General features: G+C 32.5%; 1 protein-coding gene across 2 annotated transcripts; it reads left to right on the forward strand.

Moving 5' to 3' along the window:
- Positions 1–6,481: 6,481 nt before the first annotated feature.
- Positions 6,482–23,496, forward strand: LOC111085889. Of its 2 annotated transcripts, XM_022386644.1 has the most exons (8): positions 6,482–6,763; positions 7,486–7,785; positions 9,476–9,601; positions 12,671–12,701; positions 13,263–13,354; positions 14,904–15,046; positions 18,517–18,729; positions 22,633–23,496. In XM_022386644.1, exons 1-8 carry the CDS (start codon positions 6,622–6,624, stop codon positions 22,678–22,680), a joined length of 1,095 nt encoding a protein of 364 aa, XP_022242352.1. In that variant the 5' UTR covers positions 6,482–6,621; the 3' UTR covers positions 22,681–23,496. The 2 variants fall into 2 exon arrangements, with proteins under 2 accessions (XP_022242352.1, XP_022242353.1); XM_022386645.1 differs by lacking the exon at positions 9,476–9,601.
- The last annotated feature ends 77 nt before the right edge of the window (positions 23,497–23,573 follow it).

The following is a 23,573-nucleotide window of genomic DNA, read 5'->3' on the forward strand; positions in this document are numbered from 1 at the left end:
AACTTAACTAAGTTGAAAATAAAGGAACACAAAATAATTTGTCAACAACAAAATAAAACATAAAACTAGCCGCATATGTTAATTATGCTAAACAATGGTTGGAATAACGTCTCATCCACTTATATTCGAAATAATATTCTGAAGTTGAAAATATGAAGATGACTTGGAAGATTACCCTTCATTTAGATATTGAAAATTCGAAAACTTAAAAATTGCAAATAATTTCTTGGTCGAATAAATAAGTGTTGTTTTACTTTAAATAACCAAAGAGAAATGTCAATGGAATTCAGAAATTCCAACTAAAATTCAGAAGCCAAAATGTAATCTCTTATATAGCAAGTAAAAATAAATGGAATTCTAGAAAACAACAAATGATTTTACAAAGGAAAAAATTACATTCCTTACTTAGTGAGTTACTTTGTTGTATAGTTTATGAACATATCTCTTATTAGTTATACTAACTAATCAACAAATAGTGTGAATCATAAAACTGCGTCTTTATAACTAACCTTTTACCGACTGGTCCAAGAAGGAAGTTTTTTTATATATCACTTTAATATAAGATATCATATTAACTCAGGATCCTGTTTTCAGAAGATATCTTATTAACTCAGGATCCTGTTTTCAGAAGATATCTTATTAACTCAGGATCCTGTTTTCAGTCTCGAAATAAATTTAGTTTTTTTTTTTCCTTTTGAAATTACATCGTATTTCAAATACCGTAACACAATAATGAACCTTCCTAAGCATAGAGATTTTTTTATGTTGAATGTAAGTAATTAATAGTTGTGTTTTTTGTGCTCATTTCAGTGCATAGGTTTGCTTAAATTAGCATAGTTCCAAATATTAAAAGGAAACGCTTTAGCAAAATATTATACGAAACTTATAATGTCACTGCTTTTGTGTTAATATGTACAGAAGCCATTTTTATTTCGTTGTTTTAGTTATAAGTGTTTGGGTACTGCTGTTCCGCTCCAAAAGATTTAAGGTTTATTACTTGATTCTTAACATTTGAGTGTATTCAACGTGGGAACTCACTAAGGAACAGGAGAATGCAGTTTTTTGAAAATATATAAATAATGGAAGTTAGGAAAGAAATAAAAAATACTCATTACACTTACTTTCATTCTTAATGGCTTGTATTAATTATATACGCCATGAGATTTCTAAGATACGTTCGTAATAATTATATTTCATCCCAACAAAATACGTTTATTCACAATCTTCCTAAAATGTGCCCATGAACTACTTTCAGTATGTAATCCAAAACTTTGAAAGTTTAGATGTTTAATATATATGTAATATTTACTTATATTAAAAAGAAATCGTTAAAGTGTAACTTAAATCATCAAAACGCAATTTAATGAGAACACAATATCAAATCTACGTGCGATTGAAATTAAATATAACGCATCTGTTGTATTATCTTCAATTGAAATTCATTCTTTACAAACTCAGTTTTGGTTTAGTGAATAGGTGTAAATTTCTCTTACAGTATAGTCTAGAGTTGTGAATTTTTCTATCATTCACACTGTTCGTGTGGGTGTGTAAAACAGAATATCCAGTGTGAACAAAATATCATAAAAGCGTAGAGGAGTATATTACACAGTATAAAAGTTTTACTCTTTATGCTAATCAGAAACGAATTAAACTCCGTAAACCTATCTTCTATCTGTCTTTCATAGGGAATCGAACCCCGTATTATAACGTTCTAAGTCCCTAAAGTTACCGATGACCCACTAGAGGACTATACATTTGATACGAACTTACAAGCTCCAAGTATAAGTACTTACAAGACAGAGAAACAAACAAATAGCACTCGTACATATTGCTATAGTACGATATATGATAATGTATTTTTACCCAACAACTGCTTTCAATTTGTTAAAATGCTCTCAAGGAATGGCAATATAATCATTTCTTTAGAAACTCATTTATTTTTATATGGGCTTGAGAATAGTAACTCAATAAAGTACAATAACTTTTGCTATTACTATTGTTTTTCAATTTCGTTTCGTTTTATTTTTCCATTTCGATGTGATTGTGTTTCTTTAAATTTTCTTTATAAATGGTCGCATGTATTATTGTACTTATAGTATATTAAAACGCATATCAAACTTACGTCAGAGAATGCTACTTTAATATATTTAAGAACCATATGTGTTAATGATATAATGTGAAGTTACAAACTATGCTATGTAAGTATACCTATATGAAATATACTTTATTTCTTATCATCATTAAACAATTTATTTATTGCAATCGATTTAACATGAGATATAAATGGTTCATTAAAGTATTCCACATAAGGAAATCAACAAATAAATGACTGATGTCAACTTATTAATATTATAAGGCATCTGTAGTTTCATAAATACAGTCTTGGTCAAAATGTTTGCATAGTGTTCCATATTGATGTTACTGTCTACATGTATGGAGTAGTTATTGAGTAAATGCCAGAGTACTAACAGAGAAGTTATTCTAAGCATTTGTTTGTTAAAACACACATACACACCTATTTTGTATAAAAGGATGTGCTTTTGGTATAATCTTTTCCGAATCAGATCAACGCTTTTTTCAGACAATTTCTCTGTACTTGGTGTAGAGTTATGCCTGGCCAGAAGTTATAGGGCGTCAAATTGCTCGTCTGTCCAGAAATGGTATGAAGCAAACGGACATTGCTAGAGCAGTAAGGAATCCCCAGTGTACTGTATCCAGAATCCCGAAATGTCATCGGACTACATGAAACATTGTTCCAGGAAAGTCTGTTTTGATCAGGTTAAGACGTCAAGGTCTGAAAGAAGTCTTGCAACATCTTACGATTGGAATGGCACGAACACTATTCATTCCAGGGTATCCAGAATAACAGTGAACGTGAGACTGACGAAAAAAGATTATTTCACAAGAAGGGCTACCTGCAAATCAATATTATCCAGAATTCACTGTCGTCACCATGTAACTTTGGTAACACAACATGCCAACTTACACTGGGGACATGTCATCTTTTCAGGTGAGTCCTGTTTCTGGCTTGTTAAATCTGATGGTAGAATTCGTTTTCGTCGTTTGCCTGGAGAACAGATGAGGGAAGATTGTTTTTCCCACAGAAGGCGGTGCAGTATATGTTTGGGCAGCTATTCATTATGGTAGAAAAAACGCTCTTCGTATCCTACAGGCATGGCATGGGGACGATATTTGTGCCATATGCTAGGGCAAGGTTTGGCAATAACCATGATGACAATGCCACTGTTCACAGTGCACGTATTGTACAGGATAATATCAACCCGGAGGACGTTAAAAAGATTGTCATGCCAGCAAAGTTTCCAGATTGTAATCCCATTGAGGATTGTTGGGCAGAACTGAGCCGGAAAATTTCTAACCACGACTCTAAACCAACTACTGTAGCTGAGTTGCAGCGCCTTCTAGCGACAAGTTGGGAGGAAATCACGGTGGATCACATCAAGAACCTCATCGACAGTATGCCACGTCGCCTTGTGGAAGTGGTTAGAGTACAAGGAGGACCAACCAAGTACTTAATGTTTAATATGAATTGATGTAAGGTTACAGACGCTATTCATAATAATTTGATGTTATATTTTGTCATTATATAAGTTTTGGTAAGTTTTTGTTGTGATATGTGAAATGCTCATTTACACATCTTTCTACAGATGTCTGATAAAATTGTTTGCTGTTCTAATAAATTGTTTATGATGTCCATAGAACCTGTCTTATTATACAAATTACACAAACAGATGTTTAATATAACATACATTTCTCAGTTTGACAGTGCTAAGTGTATTTCTATTCAATCTTAATAATAATGATCTTATTTGTTACAAAATATGAACATATTTTTGCCAAGACTGTATAATTCAACCTAGCCTGTGTGCTTTTTTCTGTTCGGTTTTGTCCTCCGGTGGGTCAGCGCCCAGTTTACGGACTTACAACGCTGAATTCGGGATTCGATTCTCCGCAGCGTACAGAGCACAGTTAACCTATTGTGCCGGTTTGAGCTTCTAACAACAAGAACTCTTTAGTTTGCCCAAAATAGGAAATAAGTTAATTTTTTTATCCATCATCCTCGTTTTGTCACTCTTGTAATGCATCTTCTAAATGTTACATTTCACAAAGTGTCGATTACACACTTTGTTATAGCACACCTTGTTGGTTTGATAGAAAATTTAATCATCTATTTGAAATCAATTTTACGTTAGATACAATAAGTAGAGAACTCAATTTCTGTAGCTAATGGTACATAATCGATATGTCACGTTCAAATTAAAATTTTTATATTAGATATAGGAATTTTGACTTAATTTCCAGGAGAATGAACGTACATGTATTATTAACTTGCACGGGCATTTTAATATTAAGTTCAAACACAAAAAACATTCAATGCATTTCTGATTTTATCTATATTTTCTGTAATCATTTAGCAAGCAATACAGGGAAAGGAAAAAAACTGCTATCAACAAATAGAGACAGAGGATGGTCTTCTGATACCTTTCAGTACACTGTACACTTATTTGAAAATTTCGAAGTAAACAAGTGATAACAATAACATAAATGATTTCAAGGATAATTTAGTTTATGTTAACATAGTAAGTATGGCAGTGGTACTATTTGAAACACATTATAATTTAATCTGATGGATAAGCAGGATGTAACAATATATATTAAATCTGCATAGTTTGTCAAAAGTTCCCGATACAAGACTTATTTTGTTACGATTATTATAAAACTTTTTAAAAGAACATAGCTTAATAATCATTTCTGGTAAAATAAACAAGGAGGCAGATTGATCGTCATTATTTGTTGACCGTATAAGCGAGAAGATAACTTATTGGTTACTGATAAAACAAGCAAGGAGGCAGATTGATGTTGACTGTGAAAGCAGGAAGATAACTTATTGGTTACTGATAAAAGAACCAAGGAGACAGATTGTGTAAGCGGAAAGATAACTTATTGGTTATTACAGGTCAAGTGAACTTCTGACTTTCATTTGACACAGAGAATCCACATCTCAAGAAAAGATTTGAGCATCAAATATCCACCTTTATTTGCTACCGGGAAAATTTTTTTAACCACCTCCCAAAAAGAAACGTACATCACGTGTGATAGTTAAATGAACAGCTTAAACGCCACGTTAGTGTAGCCTTTATAATGTGTAAAATTTAGTGATGGCACACGATGAGACACACATTCGGCATGTAATGCTGTTTGAATAAAAGAAGGGAACAACGCCTCTGTAGCCACAAAGAATATCAAAGAAGTTTATGGAAATGTTTTGAACGTTCGTAAGTGTCAACGATGATTCAGCAAATCTCATTCAGGTGACTTTAGCCTTAAAAACTGCGATGGGAGGGACCGATATGTTGGAATTGATATTGATGCTCTGAAGACGCTTGTTGAGTCTAACCCAATGCAACACACTCGTGAAATGGCCCTGAAATTGCATGTTTCTCATGAAACAATACGTAAACATCTAAAGAATATGGGAAAACTCCTTAATGAAGTTGTTTGAGTGCCTCACGAATTCTCCGATGATCATCGTTTCCAACGTGTGAACGTTGCTTCGTCTCCTCTGGCGAGTAATGCGCGTGAACCATTTTTGGACAGAACTGTCACAGGTGATGAAAAATGGATTCTCTATGCGAAAATTAAACGCCAAAAATAATGGCTTAGTCCTTGACAAAAACCACTTCCGGTCCCAAAACCTGGACTTCATCCGCAGAAAGTAATGCTTTGAATTTGGTAGGACATCAAAGAAGTAATTCATTTCGAGCTCTTCAATCCACATCGAACTGTCAATGTGGAGATCAATAGTCAGCAACTGGAACGTTTAAATCAAGCTTTTCATCAGAAATGCCCTTCACTCGTCAATCGGAAAGGTGTTCTTCTTCTCCACGACAATGCACGTCCACATGTGGCACGTTTGACGCAACACAACATTATGGAGTTGGATTCAAAAGTTCTCCCCACCCACCATATTCTTCAGACATGGCGCCATCAGATTACCATCTTTTTTCGTTCGTTGCAACACCATTTTAATGGGAAAACGTGTGCAAATGTGGAACATGTTAAAGAGGATATCGATATGTTTCTTGCTTCAAAGCCAAGTGACTTCTTTAATCAGGGCATTAAAATCCTGAATGTAAGATGGAAAAACATCATCGATAAGAATGGAGACTATTCATTTAATAAATGTTTTGTTTTGATGTATAAGTTAATAGTCTCCATTTTTTTATATGAAAAAAAAGCGACATTAATTTTTTGACGACCTAATAATCTATATAATAATAGTTTCAGGGATTTAGTTTATTCCTGTTAATAAGCCTTTTGTGTAACTTCCTAATATCATTCCAGTTATTTAGTATAAAATAAAAATTAAACGCATGTGGTATAAAGATATGTTGATATTAATATAAATAGTAAGTTTTATGAAATTCCTTTTTTCTGACTAAGTAATGATTTTCAGATTCTCCAGATTGTGCTCCAGGTCAGAAGACAGTGTATGGTGTTGGTAGAAACGAAAGAGTTTGTGTTACGTGTCATCTCGAGGCTGATCCCATCGATATTTCTTTTCGATGGAGTTTTAATAACTCCCAAAAATACCTTGATATTATGACTTTTAACAGTTCAGGGACTATCAGTTCAGCCTACTTTATACCAAGAACTAAGTTTGACTATGGTACACTTTTGTGTCGTGGAAAGAACAGTATTGGAGAACAGCGTAGACCTTGTGTTTTCACCATCATTCCAGCTGGTAATAATGTCTTTAAGAATATATTTTATGAGAATCGTGGTATTGTATCTTTATTGAACTCCTAAATGGTATAACGATGTATACATACTTTTAATAACTGACATAAAGTAAATGATAGTTATTGCATAATAAGTAATATATCAACTGAATATTTTTTCTGTCCATATGTTAAGTATTCCAAAACAACATTTTAAGCATTCACTTTTATACCTTTAGCTTCATTTGGTGCTTTATTTAGTAGTAAATAAACCAGATAATTTAATTGAAAGTTTTAAAGAAACGTATATTATTGATTCTGTATATTTTTTATGTTGTGTCTTACATCAAAAAGTAATTGTAGTCCTATAATGTATGGCTAAAATCATGTTAGAGGTAATTGTAGTCCTATGATGTATGGCTAAAATCATGTTAGAGGTAACTGTAGTCCTATAATGTATGGCTAAAACCATGTTAGAGGTAATTGTAGTCCTATGATGTATGGATAAAATCATGTTAGAGGTAATTGTAGTCCTAGGATGTATGGCTAAAATCATGTTAGAGGTAATTGTTGTCCTATAATATATGGATAAAGTCATGTTAGAGTTTATTGTAATCCTATGATCTATGGCCAAAATCATGTTAGAAGTAATCGTAGTCCTATGATTTAGGTATAAAAATTATACATTGTGAGTGTTAATAATAATAGTCTTGTAATGTTTTACTACTACAACATCCACTTGCAGGTAAACCTGAATCTGTTTCTAACTGTACTATCAACAATCAGACAGAACGTTCACTAAACCTTGCTTGTGAAGCAGGAGATGACGGAGGTTTATTACAACAATTCCATCTAGAAATATACAGTAGAAAATATCAGATATTGCTAGTTAACATGACATCACTCGATCATCCGGTATTTGAAGCTGTTGGCTTACCATCAGGCAGTCCTTTGAGGATTGTTGTTTACGCTTCCAATGCCAAAGGGAAAAGCTCGAAAGTGACATTAACGGCCACAACACTCTTTACTGCTGAAAAACACATAGGTAAGTCTTGTGGGTAAAGTTTTCTTTATTGATTACTTTGAACAACAAGTTGAAACAATATCACAAAAAATGAAGATAAAACAGAAAAAAAATACAAGACAATAATTCAAAGATTCCTTCTAATTCTTTGTTTGAAGTTAAGCACAGAGCTACACGTGTGCTCTACCCACCACCGGTATCGAAACCCTATTTATAGTGTTGAAGTTAAGCACAGAGCTACACTTGTGCTCTACCCACTAGCGGTATCGAAACCCTATTTCTAGCGTTGAAGTTAAGCACAAAGCTACACGTGTGCTCTACCCACCACTGGTATCGAAACCCTATATCTAGCGTTGAACTTAAGCACAGAGCTACACTTGTGCTCTACCCACCACCGGTATCAAAACCCTATTTCTAGGGGACGTCCTCCTAATCCAGTTTATTATTAATTAAAGTTTCATTAGTTATACATTCGTAGGAATTGTGCTGAAAAAATATATTTAGCAACTAGGTTTTCCAGGTTGCATCAAAAGCGTTCTTTTTTTCTTATTATTAAAAACTGCTAATTTCAAGGATGAACATTATTTGAGGAATCAAATTCTAGTTTAGAGTTGTAACTCCATAAAATCACCACTGACCCACCGGGGGGACTTCAACGATGAAATAATGTACAAGTGACAAATTCAAATCAAAGTTGTTATTGTTTTTTTTGTGAGAGAGTCACTTGTTTCATCCTACATCAACACTGTAGTATAAATATCTTTTTACAGCCATTTTTTGTTTGTTTTGAATTTCGCGCAATGTTACTCGAGAGCTATTTGCGCTAACCGTCTCTAATTTTGAAGCGACAGACTAGACAGCTAGTTATCATCATCTATTGACAACTCTTGGGTTATTCTTTACCAACAAATAGTGGGATTGACCGACCCATTATAACGCCTCCACGGCTGAAAGGGTGAGCATGTTTGGTGATGGGATTCGAACCCACCACCCTCAGGTTGCAAGTAGAATGCCCTAGCTACCAGGCAATGCCAGACATTTTTTTTTACAGTCATCAACCATTGTATATTGGTGTTTAATCCCACACACGCTTCCCTTGTCAGGTTTCAGATCTTAAAGACCTGGTAGAATCAGGTGCGTTCGACCTCTTCCTCCATTAATCCCATTATCCTAAACTTTATAAGTTTTGATTTATAATGTAGACAGTCCCAAAAAACAACGAAACGATGAAAACGGTAAGAAAAATAATATGCTCCGTGTGCATAACTGTTGACAATCGTGTTGCTTAACAGGCTTTTTTGCATAAGCGTAGGACCAGCTTGAACCACTCCTTTGTGAATTAATGTTAATTTTCTCAATTTGTGTTCATTGAAGTAGGGAAACTGGGTCTAAATGTTAAACATATTTAACTTCCTAATGTATATTTCATCGTCTTATGTATGTTTTTTATAGCAATAAATATATTGTTTCTGTAATGTAAGAGATGTTGCCTAAGGTTATAGCAATAAATATATTGTCTCTGTAATGCAAGAGATGTTGCCTAAGGTTATAGCAATAAATATATTGTTTCTGTAATGCAAGAGATGTTGCCTAAGGCTAAAACAAATTTCATGTATCTGAAGGATTTAACCATTCATTATTCTGTAAAATAGATATATATTTATGTACATATATGATGTTCGTTTTTATTCTTTTTTATTCGTCCCAAAAGGGTCAGTGCCTCAGGTATTCATTAGTCCTGTTCTGGCTGTTCTCTTGGGTATTATACTCGTGTTAGCCATCTTGGCGTTCGTTATTCTAGTTATTGTGAAGAAAAGAAGATCCGAGATGAATAGAGGTAGTGTCAAAAATACAACAACACTTAGATCGTGTTGTGTGTTTAAATTCTCATTTTGAACTTTGTAAATGAGGCTATCTTTATGTGTTAAATTTAATTTTTATTTCAGTTAATATTTAAGGCTTTTCAGGCAACTTTAGTCTTCCAACATACCACAGTAACAGCACAAAACGTTAGTACCTAATTAGAATGATAGTACAGCTAATATTATACCTTTATTTACTTTTATAGCTTTTTTTAGTTGTACTAACATATTTTATGTTTGAAGTAACTCTTTAAAATATTCTTAATGAGTTTTATATCGAATTGTATGTTTCTTGTATTTAAAGGATAAATAAGTGTACTGACATGATAATAACTAAATAGTGAAAAGTTATTATATATTTAACTACAAATTGTAATTTAATGAATTAAGACATGTAATTAAGAAAAAGAGATAACAAATATGGTATTTCAGGATTGTAAATTTTGCAGTTTAATCTAAATTGAGAAGTATGATTGCGTTGTTTTAGATTTTTTTACAAATAGCCTCAGATAATTAGCTGTTTATATATTAATTAATTAGCATTGTTTTAGATTTTTTTGCAAATAGCCTCAGATAATTAGCTGTTCATATATTGATTAATTACCATTGTTTTAGATTTTTTACAAATAGCCTCAGATAATTAGCTGTTCATATATTGTTTTAGATTTTCTACAAATAGCCTCAGATAATTAGCTGTTCATATATTGATTAATTACCATTGTTTTAGATTTTTTACAAATAGCCTCAGATAATTATCTGTTTATATATTGATTAATTACTATGTCAGTTTATAATTTGTTGTGTAATTTGCTTATTATACTTGTTTGATGTATTTTTTGTTATATCCAAAACAATATCTTTTTTGAAATCAGAAATCTACAAAATATAACAATTAAATACAATTGGTTAGTTTACTAAATTATTGATATATATTTTCCGAACCAGGAAAATAATACCACAAAAACGTGTTAAGAAATGACATGTAAATGCAAACAAAATAAAACAGCAGAATACATTTTTGTTTTACCGCGCAAAAATACATGATAGACTATTTGCGCTGTAACCCACCGCTGAGAAAGGAACCGAATATTTAGTTTTATAAAACCATGAAGCTTACTGCTGAGCCACCGATGGACATATTGGATTACATTAAATTCACTTGTTTATTCCAAATGTTGGGCATGTAAGGCGGTCTAGTCTCGAAAAGTATATATCTGTGAATACTGATCAGCCATACTCTTATTGATCAAATTTTACTTTATTTGCGAACATCTTTTGGCTTCTATAAGGACAAAACTGCATTATATGTTTCTATTACAATCCACCTTTAACATTTACACATTCATATAGAAGTATTATGCTTAAAAAACATCAACTTGTAATAAGTTGATTGTAGTTAGATTTAAAAACATTGGAAGCATAGCTCCACCGATTAAATAGTAATCAATCCCATTTTTCTTTGGATTTGAATATATTTTGAATTTGACTAATTAAAAATATGAAATGATAGAAAAGTCAAGAGTATTTACTTTTTTTTCCAGTCAGGGTTGAACTTGGAACAATGATTCAACACTGTATGATATTACATGAAATTTCAATATTGTTGATCAATGTATTATTGTATTCTGATTATATAACGCATCGTATTAAGGTAGTTGTAGCAAGACAAGTAATGTGAACAATGTGAGCTTATTCTAATTGCATAATTCAAGTACATCTTATTTCAAGAAAATAACTAAAACATTCGTTACATAGAAGTGTATTAACGTTTAAGAAATTTTTCTCTGTAATATTTACTGTTTTACTCAGCGTAAAGACCCGGCATGGCCAGATGGTTAGAGCGCTCGGCTCGCGATCTGCGGGTCGCGGGTACGAATCCCCGTCCCACTAAATATGCTCGCCCTTTCAGCCGTGGGGCTATTATAATGTGACGGTCAATCCCACTATTCGTTGGTAAAAGAGAACCCCAAGTGTTGGCGGTGGGTGGTGATGATGACTAGCTGCCTTCCCTTTCACTGCTAAATTAGAAACGACTAGCGCAGATAGCTCTCGTGAAGCTTTGCGCGAAATTCAAAATAAACCAAACCAAGCCATACTCAGCGTAAATAACGATCAACTCGTTTCAGATCAAAGACCTCTATTTTTAAAATCAGTTTGTATAAAATGCAGTGTGAAATCGATAGCAAAAGCTTTTGTTGGTCCTAGGAAAAATGTTAATAGAGTAAAAATCCCAAAGGTATTGCTGAGTCATAAAAATAAGAATAGCTAATATTTTCTTAAGTGTGTGTGTGTGAAAAAATGATTATAAAACACGGTTTACTTTCGTTTCTTGAGCTCATTAAAAAGCAATCAGTAAAATGTGTAGATGTTGAACGTCTATGATCAAGTATAATGCCGTAACTTAGAGAATTAAACTTCGTGAGGTCAATACAGAATATAGTATTAACTGCTTTTATTAAATCACTTTTTCTTTTCCTCACAAATATCGCAAAAGAGAATATTTCGGAATTTATTTCGGAGACGGCTTGTTATAACTAGGTTGATATATTCGTCAAATCCTATGTTATTTTATCCTTACGTTTGTCGTACTTTATTAAATGTTATTTTAAAAGTATTATACGATACATAAGTCTTTCTCGATCAATCAAGCAATCTTCATGTGGGAAAAATAACAATATCTTAGATTATAAAGTTTGTTTGTTTATGGCAAAACTACTAACGATATCTGCCATCTGAGTACCGGCAGCACCCACCGTCAACTGCTGGGCTACCCTTTAAAATAATAGTGCTATTGACAGCAACATTATAACAGCCCCCTCAACTGAAAAGACAAGCATATTTAGCACCAGTTCTCAGTTCCGTAACGCGTAATCTGCCCTAGCTACCAGAAGGTGGAAAGTCCAGTATTATGAAAACTTGACTGTATCGCTGTGGCATAATGACTGTTGTAATTTTTAAACGTGTTGTCATTTTTTGCATATTGCATTATATTTTCTTTACGCACTTTCAGACACTAACGATATGGATATCCTTACTTCCTACAGGTGAGACACCTCTAACGGACACAGAAGATAAGTAAGTAGCTTACATTACTTGGAAGTAAAATACTTGTAGTTTGTTTAGTGTAACGTAAAACCATATGGGAAATGTAACAGAAATTAAAAACTGTTGTGGAACATTGATGATACTATGTTTTGAAACTACTATATAATTTTACATTTTATAAAGTGTTTCGTAAAATATTATGAATTTACTGCCTTGAGCATGAATTATGAACTAAGCATAGATTTCTTCATTAATCGTTATTTTTGTTTTCCAAATTACAAGGTCTAAAGAGTAGTTTTAGGCTACCACTAATTCAGATATTTACCTTTTAGAATTGACCATCAATATTTAATTATTCAGTATTTAAGCTTATGCACATGTATTTATCACGCAAGTGAGATTTTGAGCATAAATTTAATACTTTGATTGAGTCGTTGTTGTTCTAGTTTGTTTTGAACTGAAATGTTTTACGTTAGCAAATGATTCGCTAGCTCATAATTACAGAAAATCTGTCAAAATCACTATTTATTAGGAAAATGGGGTGAAAGTTAACCTCTTTTCTATTAGCTAGCGTTCAAATAATTTTATTAGGTCAGATCAACATAAAATGAAGAACCCAGAAGACCGTTCTGAAACAAAAGACAGGTGTCCAGACGTTATACCTCCCCGAAACGTTCCATCAGGTTTAGTAGATGTTTATATCCTTCTATACTTTGTGCTTTATTATGTATTTTTTAGTATGTTAAAACCCTTTGCTTGTAGAGACGAATGGCTCTATATATATACAGATACAATGCACAAAGAAGTGGCTGCCTTAGACTAAGCCAATATCATATGTAAAAAATAAGATTTGTGTATAACGTGATAATTTAACTTATATAACATTTTAACTTCGTAGGAAAATATTGACAGTAAAACAAGTTTTTATACGTTTTGGTTTTATGTCAGTGTTTGCTAAGCAATGAGAGAAAGTGTTTCGGCAAAATTTACATTAATCCATTTGAACATAATTTTTTTGTAATCAATTAGAAATTATTTTCGAAATAAAGTATAGAACGTCATATATATAGATCTGAAACTATTATCGTAGAATGAAAAACCTCAATGAAATAACTATGTCACTCTTATCTCTTTAATGTTCGTTAAAATACTTGTTACATAAACGTAAATAAAACTGAACAAAATAACTGTTAACAATATGACATTTTCTTCAGTAAATGTTTGGTATCATCTCGAATATTCGGTTTTAGATATTAAACTTAAGGTAGTTGGAATAAAAACCTAGAAAATACCGGTCCATAAATTTACCCAGAGACATAGACTTTTTTCTAGGTAAATCAGAAAGGTATAGCATAATTTTTAGAAATAAATTCTAGCTCTTTGAATGCTTTTTATTACTTTTTTTTAAAGAAAATTGAATACCCATTATCATATTTTGTAACTACTTGATTGGCTGCCGTGCGTTGCAAAGCAATATGGCAGTGAAGCCGTGTTCCCTTTAATAGTGGGTTTGACTAATGCTTTTTTTTTTCTGGAACTGCTATGCATATATTACAGTGCAGTTGGGTACCCTTACGTAGTTTTATAGCAGGGGTTTTGAGGGGTTTATCCACATCGACAGACGCTCAGCGGTGCAAAATAACACAAATATATATGCTTTTTGGTGTTTTGGAGTAAATCTATGAGCCTAGAAGGTAACATTCCGTGTATAGAGTGTTTATGAGTACTCATTATTTTGAACTTTATAGTTCAAGACAGATATAAAAAGTAATAAAAGATTATTTTGGCAATGTTTTCTCACATTTATAATACCTTAATATCTATTAGGAAACCTTCAAAAGAAATAAATATGTAAATTAATAGCAATATAATTATGGTTAATCTTATTTTTGTCATTACATAAACTTGATAATGATTTCTTTTCTCTCTCTCTCCTTCGTTTTGGGAAAATGAAAGTAAAATCAGCTGATTGAAATATATCTAAAGAATTCTTCCATTCCTCTACTCTTGTGTTTCTACAACAGGCAGTTGACGTCCATTCAACTAAGTTTCATCATATATTCTTCCAAATTAAATATTGATTTGCGTAGCTTATAACGATCATGCTTTACTTTCCAAACACTTAATAGTTTCGTGATTTTAAGTAGAAGAGGTTCGTTTGTTTTTCTTTACTGAAGGTAATATTTTTCGAACATTATCTAAATGAGTGCCTTTGATTTTCGTTTTCTCCAGGACCAGAATATACAGATATAGCCTTAAATGTTACCACAAAACCTACAGATTTGGCCAGTCAATGCACGTATGAAAACCTTAATAAACAGCGGGAGCATACTTATGAAAATATCATAAGTAAACCACAATACACATCAAAAAAGGTCAGTATATTTACAGGTCGAATATTGAAGGTGCCGTTAAAAATTATCAAACATGATTGTTCATATAATACTGCTACCATTCGTCGTACCATGTATATCATGACAATAATCAGATTAGCTTAAGGCGTGACCGAGAAAATTTACTGATAGCCTAGTTGAATGTGGTGAAAGTTATACAATACTCCAGTGTTGTTTATACTGATAAAGTAAATGGTCCAGAATATTAAGTGCCAAGCCAAGTCATTTCTAAATGTATCTCATTAATCTATTAAATATGGAGTATAGTAATAGTAGATAGATGCCGGACTACATTATTGATTCGGTTCACTTACAATATCGCTGTAAGGGTTGGTTCGTTGTGAAATAACTGAGTACTCATTGGAATAATTAGATATTGTGAAGTGCGAACTACATTATTGATTCGGTTCACTTACAATATCGCTGTAAGGGTTGGTTGGTTGTGAAATAACTGAGTACTCATTGGAATAATTAGGTATTGTGAAGTGCGAACTACATTATTGATTCGGTTCAGTTACAATATCGCTGTAAGGGTTGGTTTGGTTGTTAAATAACTGAGTAATCATCGGAATAATTAGATATTGTGAAGTGCGAACTACATTACTGATTCGGTTCAGTTACAATATCGTTGTAAGGGTTGGTCTGGTTGTTAAATAACTGAGTAATCATCGGAATAACTAGATATTGTGAAGTGCGAACTACATTACTGATTCGGTTCAGTTACAATATCGCTGGTTGTTAAATAACTGAGTAGTCATCGGAATAACTAGATATTGTGAAGGGCGAACTACATTATTGATTCGGTTCAGTTACAATATCGCTGTAAGGGTTGGTTGGTTGTTAAATAACTGAGTAATCATCGGGATAACTAGATATTGTGAAGGGCGAACTACATTACTGATTCGGTTCAGTTACAATATCGCTGTAAGGGTTGGTTGGTTGTTAAATAACTGAGTAATCATCGGGATAACTAGATATTGTGAAGTGAAAACATACTCTTCACAAAGTTATCGAGACCGAGAAATCATGGATTAATTATCGTGAAATACTTGTTTTCGTTACTTACAGCGGATTTTCTCGTTGACAGTGGTTATATATGTGTACACACAGTAGTGCACAGTTTAATTATATCTGTGGTAACAGAATTGGATAAGTAGTGTTTACTTATTGTGTTTTGTCTGTTCACATCTTCGTCGCTTTCAATAGGTTTAGTTGGGAGACATGATATCCTAATTATGTAAACTTTCTTTCCTCGTGTTTCCAGCTAATATATATATCTTTATACAGACGTATTGAACTTGATGCTACTTGTTATTCATTGAAAATTAAATTTTCGAAGATCGGTTAAAGTAGAAACTACGATGTGCTTAGGAGCATACACGTGATAAGACTTTGTTTGATCAACAAATGATTGCTGTTCGAATAGATATTCCTGTTTACAACTTCAAATCTGGAATATATGTATTGAAGTATTATTCATCTTATAACTCTTAGCATTATTTGAAGTTATAGGAAGGCACACACATAAAATTGATAAATATATATATATATTATAAACAACTACAGTTGGTTGTATTCTAGAATATTATCAGTGTGCGTTACACTCAAAATAAATAAATATATGCGAGAAACTATAGTTTTTAAGAATGTAGTTTGGTAAAAATGAATAAATGAATGGTGTTTATTCTTCACATCGTGTGTTTGAAAATGATTTTTAAAGCATGTTGCACTTAGAAACCGTGATAGATGTCAAAACATTATCAAGAGAACATAAAATTACGTAATTTTCCATACAACATAAGCTTCAAATATTTTGTTAGGTGAATTATAATTATGTTTTCTTATATTCGTGTACTCGGGATCAGACAAGCTTTTGTGGAGAAAATAGATTTACGAACTACTTCTGAATTTCTGTAGTTAGATGCGATGTTTTCATTATTATCTATGAGTAATGAGTGGTAATCACATGAATATAAGTACAAGTACCCCTGTTTCTACAAAATGAAATATGTAATTACACGCGCTCCAATAGCATTTCTACGAAATTAATGACGTAACATAGTTCAACGTCTCGCTTGACAATTGGCGTGACATAGCCACTAGAGAATTAAAAATGAAGCGTATATAAGCAACATTTGTTAAGAGTTCTGACATTTCATCAAGATAAATCACAGTGCATGCACAGTTGCGTTAAATTATTTTTAGTTAGACATCATAAAGTCAATCCGTGTCATAACTGATCTATTTCATTTGCGAGTGTAACTTTCTGCTGGAAACTTTCTTCGTCCAAGTTCTCTCTTATTTTGTTTTATAAACGTTATTTCATGTACAACGTTTTCACACTATAGATTAACGTTATTTCATGTACAACGATTTTACACTAAATATTAACGTTATTTCATGTACAACGTTTTCACACTATAGATTAACGTTATTTCATGTACAACATTTTTACACTAAATATTAATGTTATTTCATGTATAACGATTTTACACTAAATATTAACGTTATTTCATGTACAACGATTTTACACTAAATATTAACTTTATTTCATGTACAACGTTTTTACATTAAAGATTAACGTTATTTCACGTACAACGGTTTTACACTAAAGGTTAACGTTATTTCATGTACAACGTTTTTACACTAAAACTTAACGTTATTTCATTGACCTTTAAATACAATGTTGTCTCGTGGGAGGTGGATTATGAACACAAAGTGCTTGAAATTGGTAACGTTTTTCACGGGTAAATAAAAGTTGCTGAAAGACGGATAATTTAAAGTTGATGTAACGTATTTCTATTTACATGTTTTTTACGTTATTTTATACGTTAATATGACAAAATAAAACTATATGAATTTTAGAATATGCTACTTGTTGGCCTACACTATTCTTGTGATTCAAAATATAGCTTCATGTTAGACGCTTGCTTAACTAAATATGTATATTATTATTCTGTGAATTAATTTTATGTTTCACAATAATTGGTTTGTATAACAAATAGAAAAGACAAGAAAAACTTATGTAAGAAAGAGGGCGTATCATCTCTTTTATACATTAGATTTTATTGGTATAAAAATAATTACATGGATTGTGTATGACAAAAATAAAGAACAGAAGCAAACTTAAATGACTAAGCACACTACAAAGTTTTATTTATTAACTAAAATTTGATCATAACACACATATTTTTTTAATTTGATCATAACATACATATTTTTAATTTGATCATAACATACATATTTTTTTAATTTGATCATAAAATACACATTTTTTTAATTTGATCATAACATACATATTTTTTAATTTGATCATAACATACATATTTTTTAATTTGATCATAACATACATATTTTTTAATTTGATCATAACATACACATTTTTTTAATTTGATCATAACATACATATTTTTTTTAATTTGATCATAACATACATAGTTTGTATTCCACAGAATAACGAAGAACTTACATACGCCGAGTTGATTTTACCAGAAAATAAGACCAATACTGTAAGAAAATCTGTCGATCCACCAACAGAATACGCCGATATAGACTTCCATAAGTCTAGTAAACTAGCATCGTCTCCAGGCAACGAAACGGAGGAGGAAGAGGAAGGCTTCTCTGTGGAAACTCCGTTAATGAACAACCGAAAAGACGATAAAAAGGTGAAAAACTTAATGAAGTCGATATGTAACGGCCAATTGTGTCCTTTTGTTTTCTTGCAATTTTCACTTTAATACCCAGAAGAATCCAAAGTTATCAAGTGTGCAAATTAACTCAAACAAAATCCAGGATAATTAGTTACAATTTTATTTACAGTAAGTGAGTATGATTAGGAGTGGGTCGAGTTAAATAATCGATTGCATAAGATTGTGTGTTTCTTCAAGGGCAAAGCTACACAGTGGGCTATCAGCATTGCGCCCACCGCGGATATCGAATCCCAAATTTTATCTTTATAGGCCATTTAAGGGAAACTATACAAGATAATTTAACATTGTTTACAAACAACAGTTGTTCTTTCTGAGCCTGTGTTATTTGTTTTATCGCTGTAAATCCACAAGCTGACCGCTGACCCAATAGGAGCCTTGATTTGTGACATATAGCATAAAAGCATCATTTTGTGTGTTTCTGAAAATTTGAAATCATTCTGTTTACTTGTAATCATGCATTCGGATAACTATGTACTTACAACCCCAACACAGAAATGATCATTATCATTGACAGAAGTACAACTGTTTGTCAGCAAATCAAATCAAAGGAGAATGAGTTAGGCAGGATTTTCATTTAATGATATTTATTCTGAAAGTATTCACGCTTCCTTTGATATATTTAAATTGATTTTAAGAATTGACTGACGTTACATACAATTTGTAATTTGGAATAAAAAACTAGTAATTATGTGTACTTTGTTGCATTAATCACTACTTATTATTATTATTATCATCATCTAATTTTAAATTAAAATTAATTTTATATATACGTTTGTTTGTTTGCTGTGAATTTTGCGCAAAGCGCTAATCGTCCCTAATTTAGCAGTGAAAGACTAGAGGGCTACTCTTTTACCAACGAATAATGAGATTGACCGTCACAATATAACGCCTTCGCGGCTAAAGGCTCCCTAACCACCGGGCTATGCCGGGCCGATTTTATATATGTGCGAATCCTATAAACACAAAGCAAGTGTAACTCTCATGCCAATAATATTCACCATTCAAATACAAGTGGGCTTACTAATTCCAAATATTCTCTCTTCACTATAACTATACTTGCTATTTGAACAAAATGAAACGTTTTAGGTCTTGGACTCTAAATTTTGGAAGAGAACGACGCAGTGGTTGGCGTAACAGAATGCGGATCTAAGGCTCCATGGCTCGTGTTCTGTTTCCTCCGAGAAAAAAAAATCTAACTCAACACTTTAGACTAGAGGGTAGGTTATAATAATAACGTGGTCAAATTTCACTCAACACTTTGGACTTTGAGGGTACGTTATAAGAATAACGTGGATGAATCTCACTATTCTGTCTGATAAGAGTAGCCCAAGAGTTAGCAGGGAGGGGGCGCTGACTAGTTGCCTTCCCTCATGTATATCACTTCAAAATTATGGACGGCCAGTAAAGACAGCCTTCATGTAGCTTTGCGCGAAATCCAACAAAGCAAGCAAACAAAGGTCAAAGCCCTTACATTTCGGTAACATTTGTAAATCATTTATTGTTACATACAGTAACATTTGTAATTCATTTACTGCTACATACAGTAACATTTGTAATTCATTTACTGCTACATACAGTAACATTTGTAATTCATTTACTGCTACATACAGTAACATTTGTAATTCATTTACTGCTACATACAGTAACATTTGTAATTCATTTGCAGCTACATACACACACACATACATTTTCAGGAGTGATATAATATTTCTAGACGTACATCGCTAACATAATAAAAAAATGAAAAAATCGGCAGTTCTTGAACAGATTGTTAAACAACGCTTTTCAGGTATACTCTACTCTGTCTATACCTTCTCTCAAGCAACGCCTTTCAAGTGTACTATTCTCTGTCTATGCCTTCTCTCAAGCAAAGTCTTTCAATTATACTCTACTCTGTCTACACCTTCTCTCAAGCAACGCCTTTCAAGTGTACTATAATCTGTCTATGCCTTCTCTCAAGCAAAGTCTTTCAATTATACTCTACTCTGTCTACACCTTCTCTCAAGCAACGCTTTTCAAGTATACTCTTTTCTGTCTATACCTTCTCTCAAGCAACGCCTTTCAAGTGTACTATAATCTGTCTATGCCTTCTCTCAAGCAAAGTCTTTCAATTATACTCTACTCTGTCTACACCTTCTCTCAAGCAACGCTTTTCAGGTATACTCTCCTCTGTCTATGCTTTCTCTCAAGCAACGCCTTTCAAGTGTACTATCCTCTGCCTATACATTCTCTCAGATAACGCCTTTCAAGCAATATACTTACAAGCCTTAATTCAATGCTATAGTAGTAAAAAATCACGTGAGAATATTTTTATGTGACTACATGTATCTTGGAAAAAATAAAGTGTGAGAGATAAGGATAAATCTCATGCAAAACAAGCTTTCGTAAAAACACTTTCATGATAAATTAGTGGATATAGCTTACAAAATGTTGATACATTTTCAAGAAAAAAGTAGGTGAGGGTTAGAAATTGCATCAGGAAGAACATCTGTTAGAAGGTCAAAAATACTGTGGAGACTTCTGGTTTACTTCAGGTTGTATGGAAGAATATTACATACCTTAGAAATATCAACAGATTATTGCTAATGTTGAAGTCTGTTTTAGAGCAAAACCATATTTGGGCTATCTGTTGTGTTCACCGCGAGGAATCGAACCCAGGATTTTAGCGGTGTATATCAGTAAACTTACCGTTGTCCCACGTGTTGAAGTCATACTTTTTTATTCATTTTACTGTTATGTTGGTGTAGTATTAATTCTAGGCTCAAGTATGAAGAGTAATATGATCGCATTATATCTTGCGTAAAAGTCACTCAGGAAACCGAAATTAAGTACGACTCAACATGATAGGTATAGAACGTAAATTCGCAATACCATGTGACGTGATCTAAAATATGGTTTATATTCATTACTAAGGAAAAAACACCACATTTTCATGGATAGAAGGTTGACACTTTCAAGTGTTCTGTTCAGTCCAACATGATAGGTATGCTCTCTCATTTTCATGATTTATAGTTTATAATAACCTCTAAATCCGATAACTAATTAGTTAATAATGTCATTGCTATTATTAGATACTAAATGACATTCACTTTATACCGTAGGTTTAGCTGCTAATCTGTTACCACCTTCAGAGAAGTCCTCAGAAGGACTGTTGCGATCAGATCTAACTTGATAAGCTAGACAGGGCAGCAACTTTGTTAATTTTCTGCAACATGAATTCTCATAATATCGCAGATTCGATCAAGACAGCGTTGGACATAGTGCAGATATCCCATGGTTTGGCTTTAAGCATAAACAAAAACAAAGAAATAAAGAAACATGTACTGCTATACATTTGATCCAGATGATCTCCGTCGATCTCGGTGTATTGTGACTGAGAAATATCTGTGAATCAAAACAAAACATTATGTGATGGTTTTCGTTGATAAAATCGTTATTAATTGACAAAGTTAAAACTATTTAAGCTGTATACAACCATCTGAAGGCAGATAATTACTGTTTTAGCAGCAGGCTAGTAACCTTCGGTTTAACTAGGAAACAAATCGAGTAAACGGAAGAAATAATTACTACTATTTTGTTCGATAATATACATGATTATTAATTGTTATTAGAATGGAAATATTTTTATAGAGGAAAAGGAAATGTAAGTTTCTTGTAAGTGTTACTAAGGTGTTATATTTTTAGTTTCATAATAATAATAATAAGTTTCTGTTTAGTTAATGTACTTTATCTTGACCACAAAATTTCACCCAATGGGGTATTTCAGTTTTAGTTGTTAACAGTTGTTTTTCTATAAAGATACCTGAAACAAACAAAGATATAATTTCAAAATTAACAGCTGCGTATATCTTCTTACAGTGGCTGCAAATGGAACGAGAGAAACCAACGGTATCCACTCCTGTTTGACAAAATATTCCTTTCTTGTATCTGAGGGTCTATCTGTCTCGATGTTTTGCTAACAATCCCTTAAATAACACGATGAAAGAAGGCTACCCTGCTGCCTATGTGTATGCGTGAGATACTCTCGCGTATTTCTCTACAAAGTGATTCATCACGAGAAATGGATTCAACAGCTTGAAGGACTACAATAGCTTAGAAAACAAAAATCGACCCATTTCTTAGCGCAGGCTGACAAACTATGGAAGAAAGCAACATATTCCATTTATGACGTATTTATTTTTTTCTGGAGAAAACAGCATAATCCATTTCTGCTGTCTATTGTTATATGTAGGATTTACAAGAAGGCTGAAAAGTGTCTCGCTTCTCTCACGGACATTGATTAATATTTTGTTTTTAACAAACAATATCATAAGATAAATAAAATCACGACCTATGTCTCCGGAATATAACTTTATTAGCTCAACATTTCGCTATTACAGCTTCGTCAGGAGCTATCAATATACTCTAAGTTCCCTAATCCAGTTAAATGTCTCACAGTAAGCTCCAGTTTGCGTTAAACAATGTTAAGAATAAATATCATAAGATAATTTCATCATTTTCTGTTGTTGCTATTCAGCACTGGTTGCTACGTTAAAAGGCGCTCCATTGTTTGTTTTTATTATTATACAATGAGTATTGTTAATTAAATAAATTATTTCATATACTTTCTCAATGGAGAATTGAAAATAAAATTATATCAGTCACAATAAGAACTGTGTTATGAGTGGGAAATATTTCAATTTGCTGAAGACGGTATACCAGTTGTAAAACGTATATTTAGTCTCAGAAATATTTTAAGTGAAAACAGTGTATGAAATCAAATTCGATGACGAGGAACCCACTTTGAGACTAATAATGGC

This window comes from Limulus polyphemus, unplaced genomic scaffold, assembly GCF_000517525.1.
Source record: "Limulus polyphemus unplaced genomic scaffold, Limulus_polyphemus-2.1.2 Scaffold697, whole genome shotgun sequence".
Lineage (NCBI taxonomy): Eukaryota > Metazoa > Arthropoda > Merostomata > Xiphosura > Limulidae > Limulus > Limulus polyphemus.

Bases quoted from the DNA above. Each gene is read 5' to 3' on its own strand.
- LOC111085889 (XM_022386644.1), top strand. From the start codon at position 6,622: ATGACTTTTAACAGTTCAGGGACTATCAGTTCAGCCTACTTTATACCA. The intron at 13,355-14,903 runs GTTTAGTAGATG...CGTTTTCTCCAG, and splicing joins TCCCCGAAACGTTCCATCAG to GACCAGAATATACAGATATA. The intron at 15,047-18,516 runs GTCAGTATATTT...TGTATTCCACAG, and splicing joins CACAATACACATCAAAAAAG to AATAACGAAGAACTTACATA.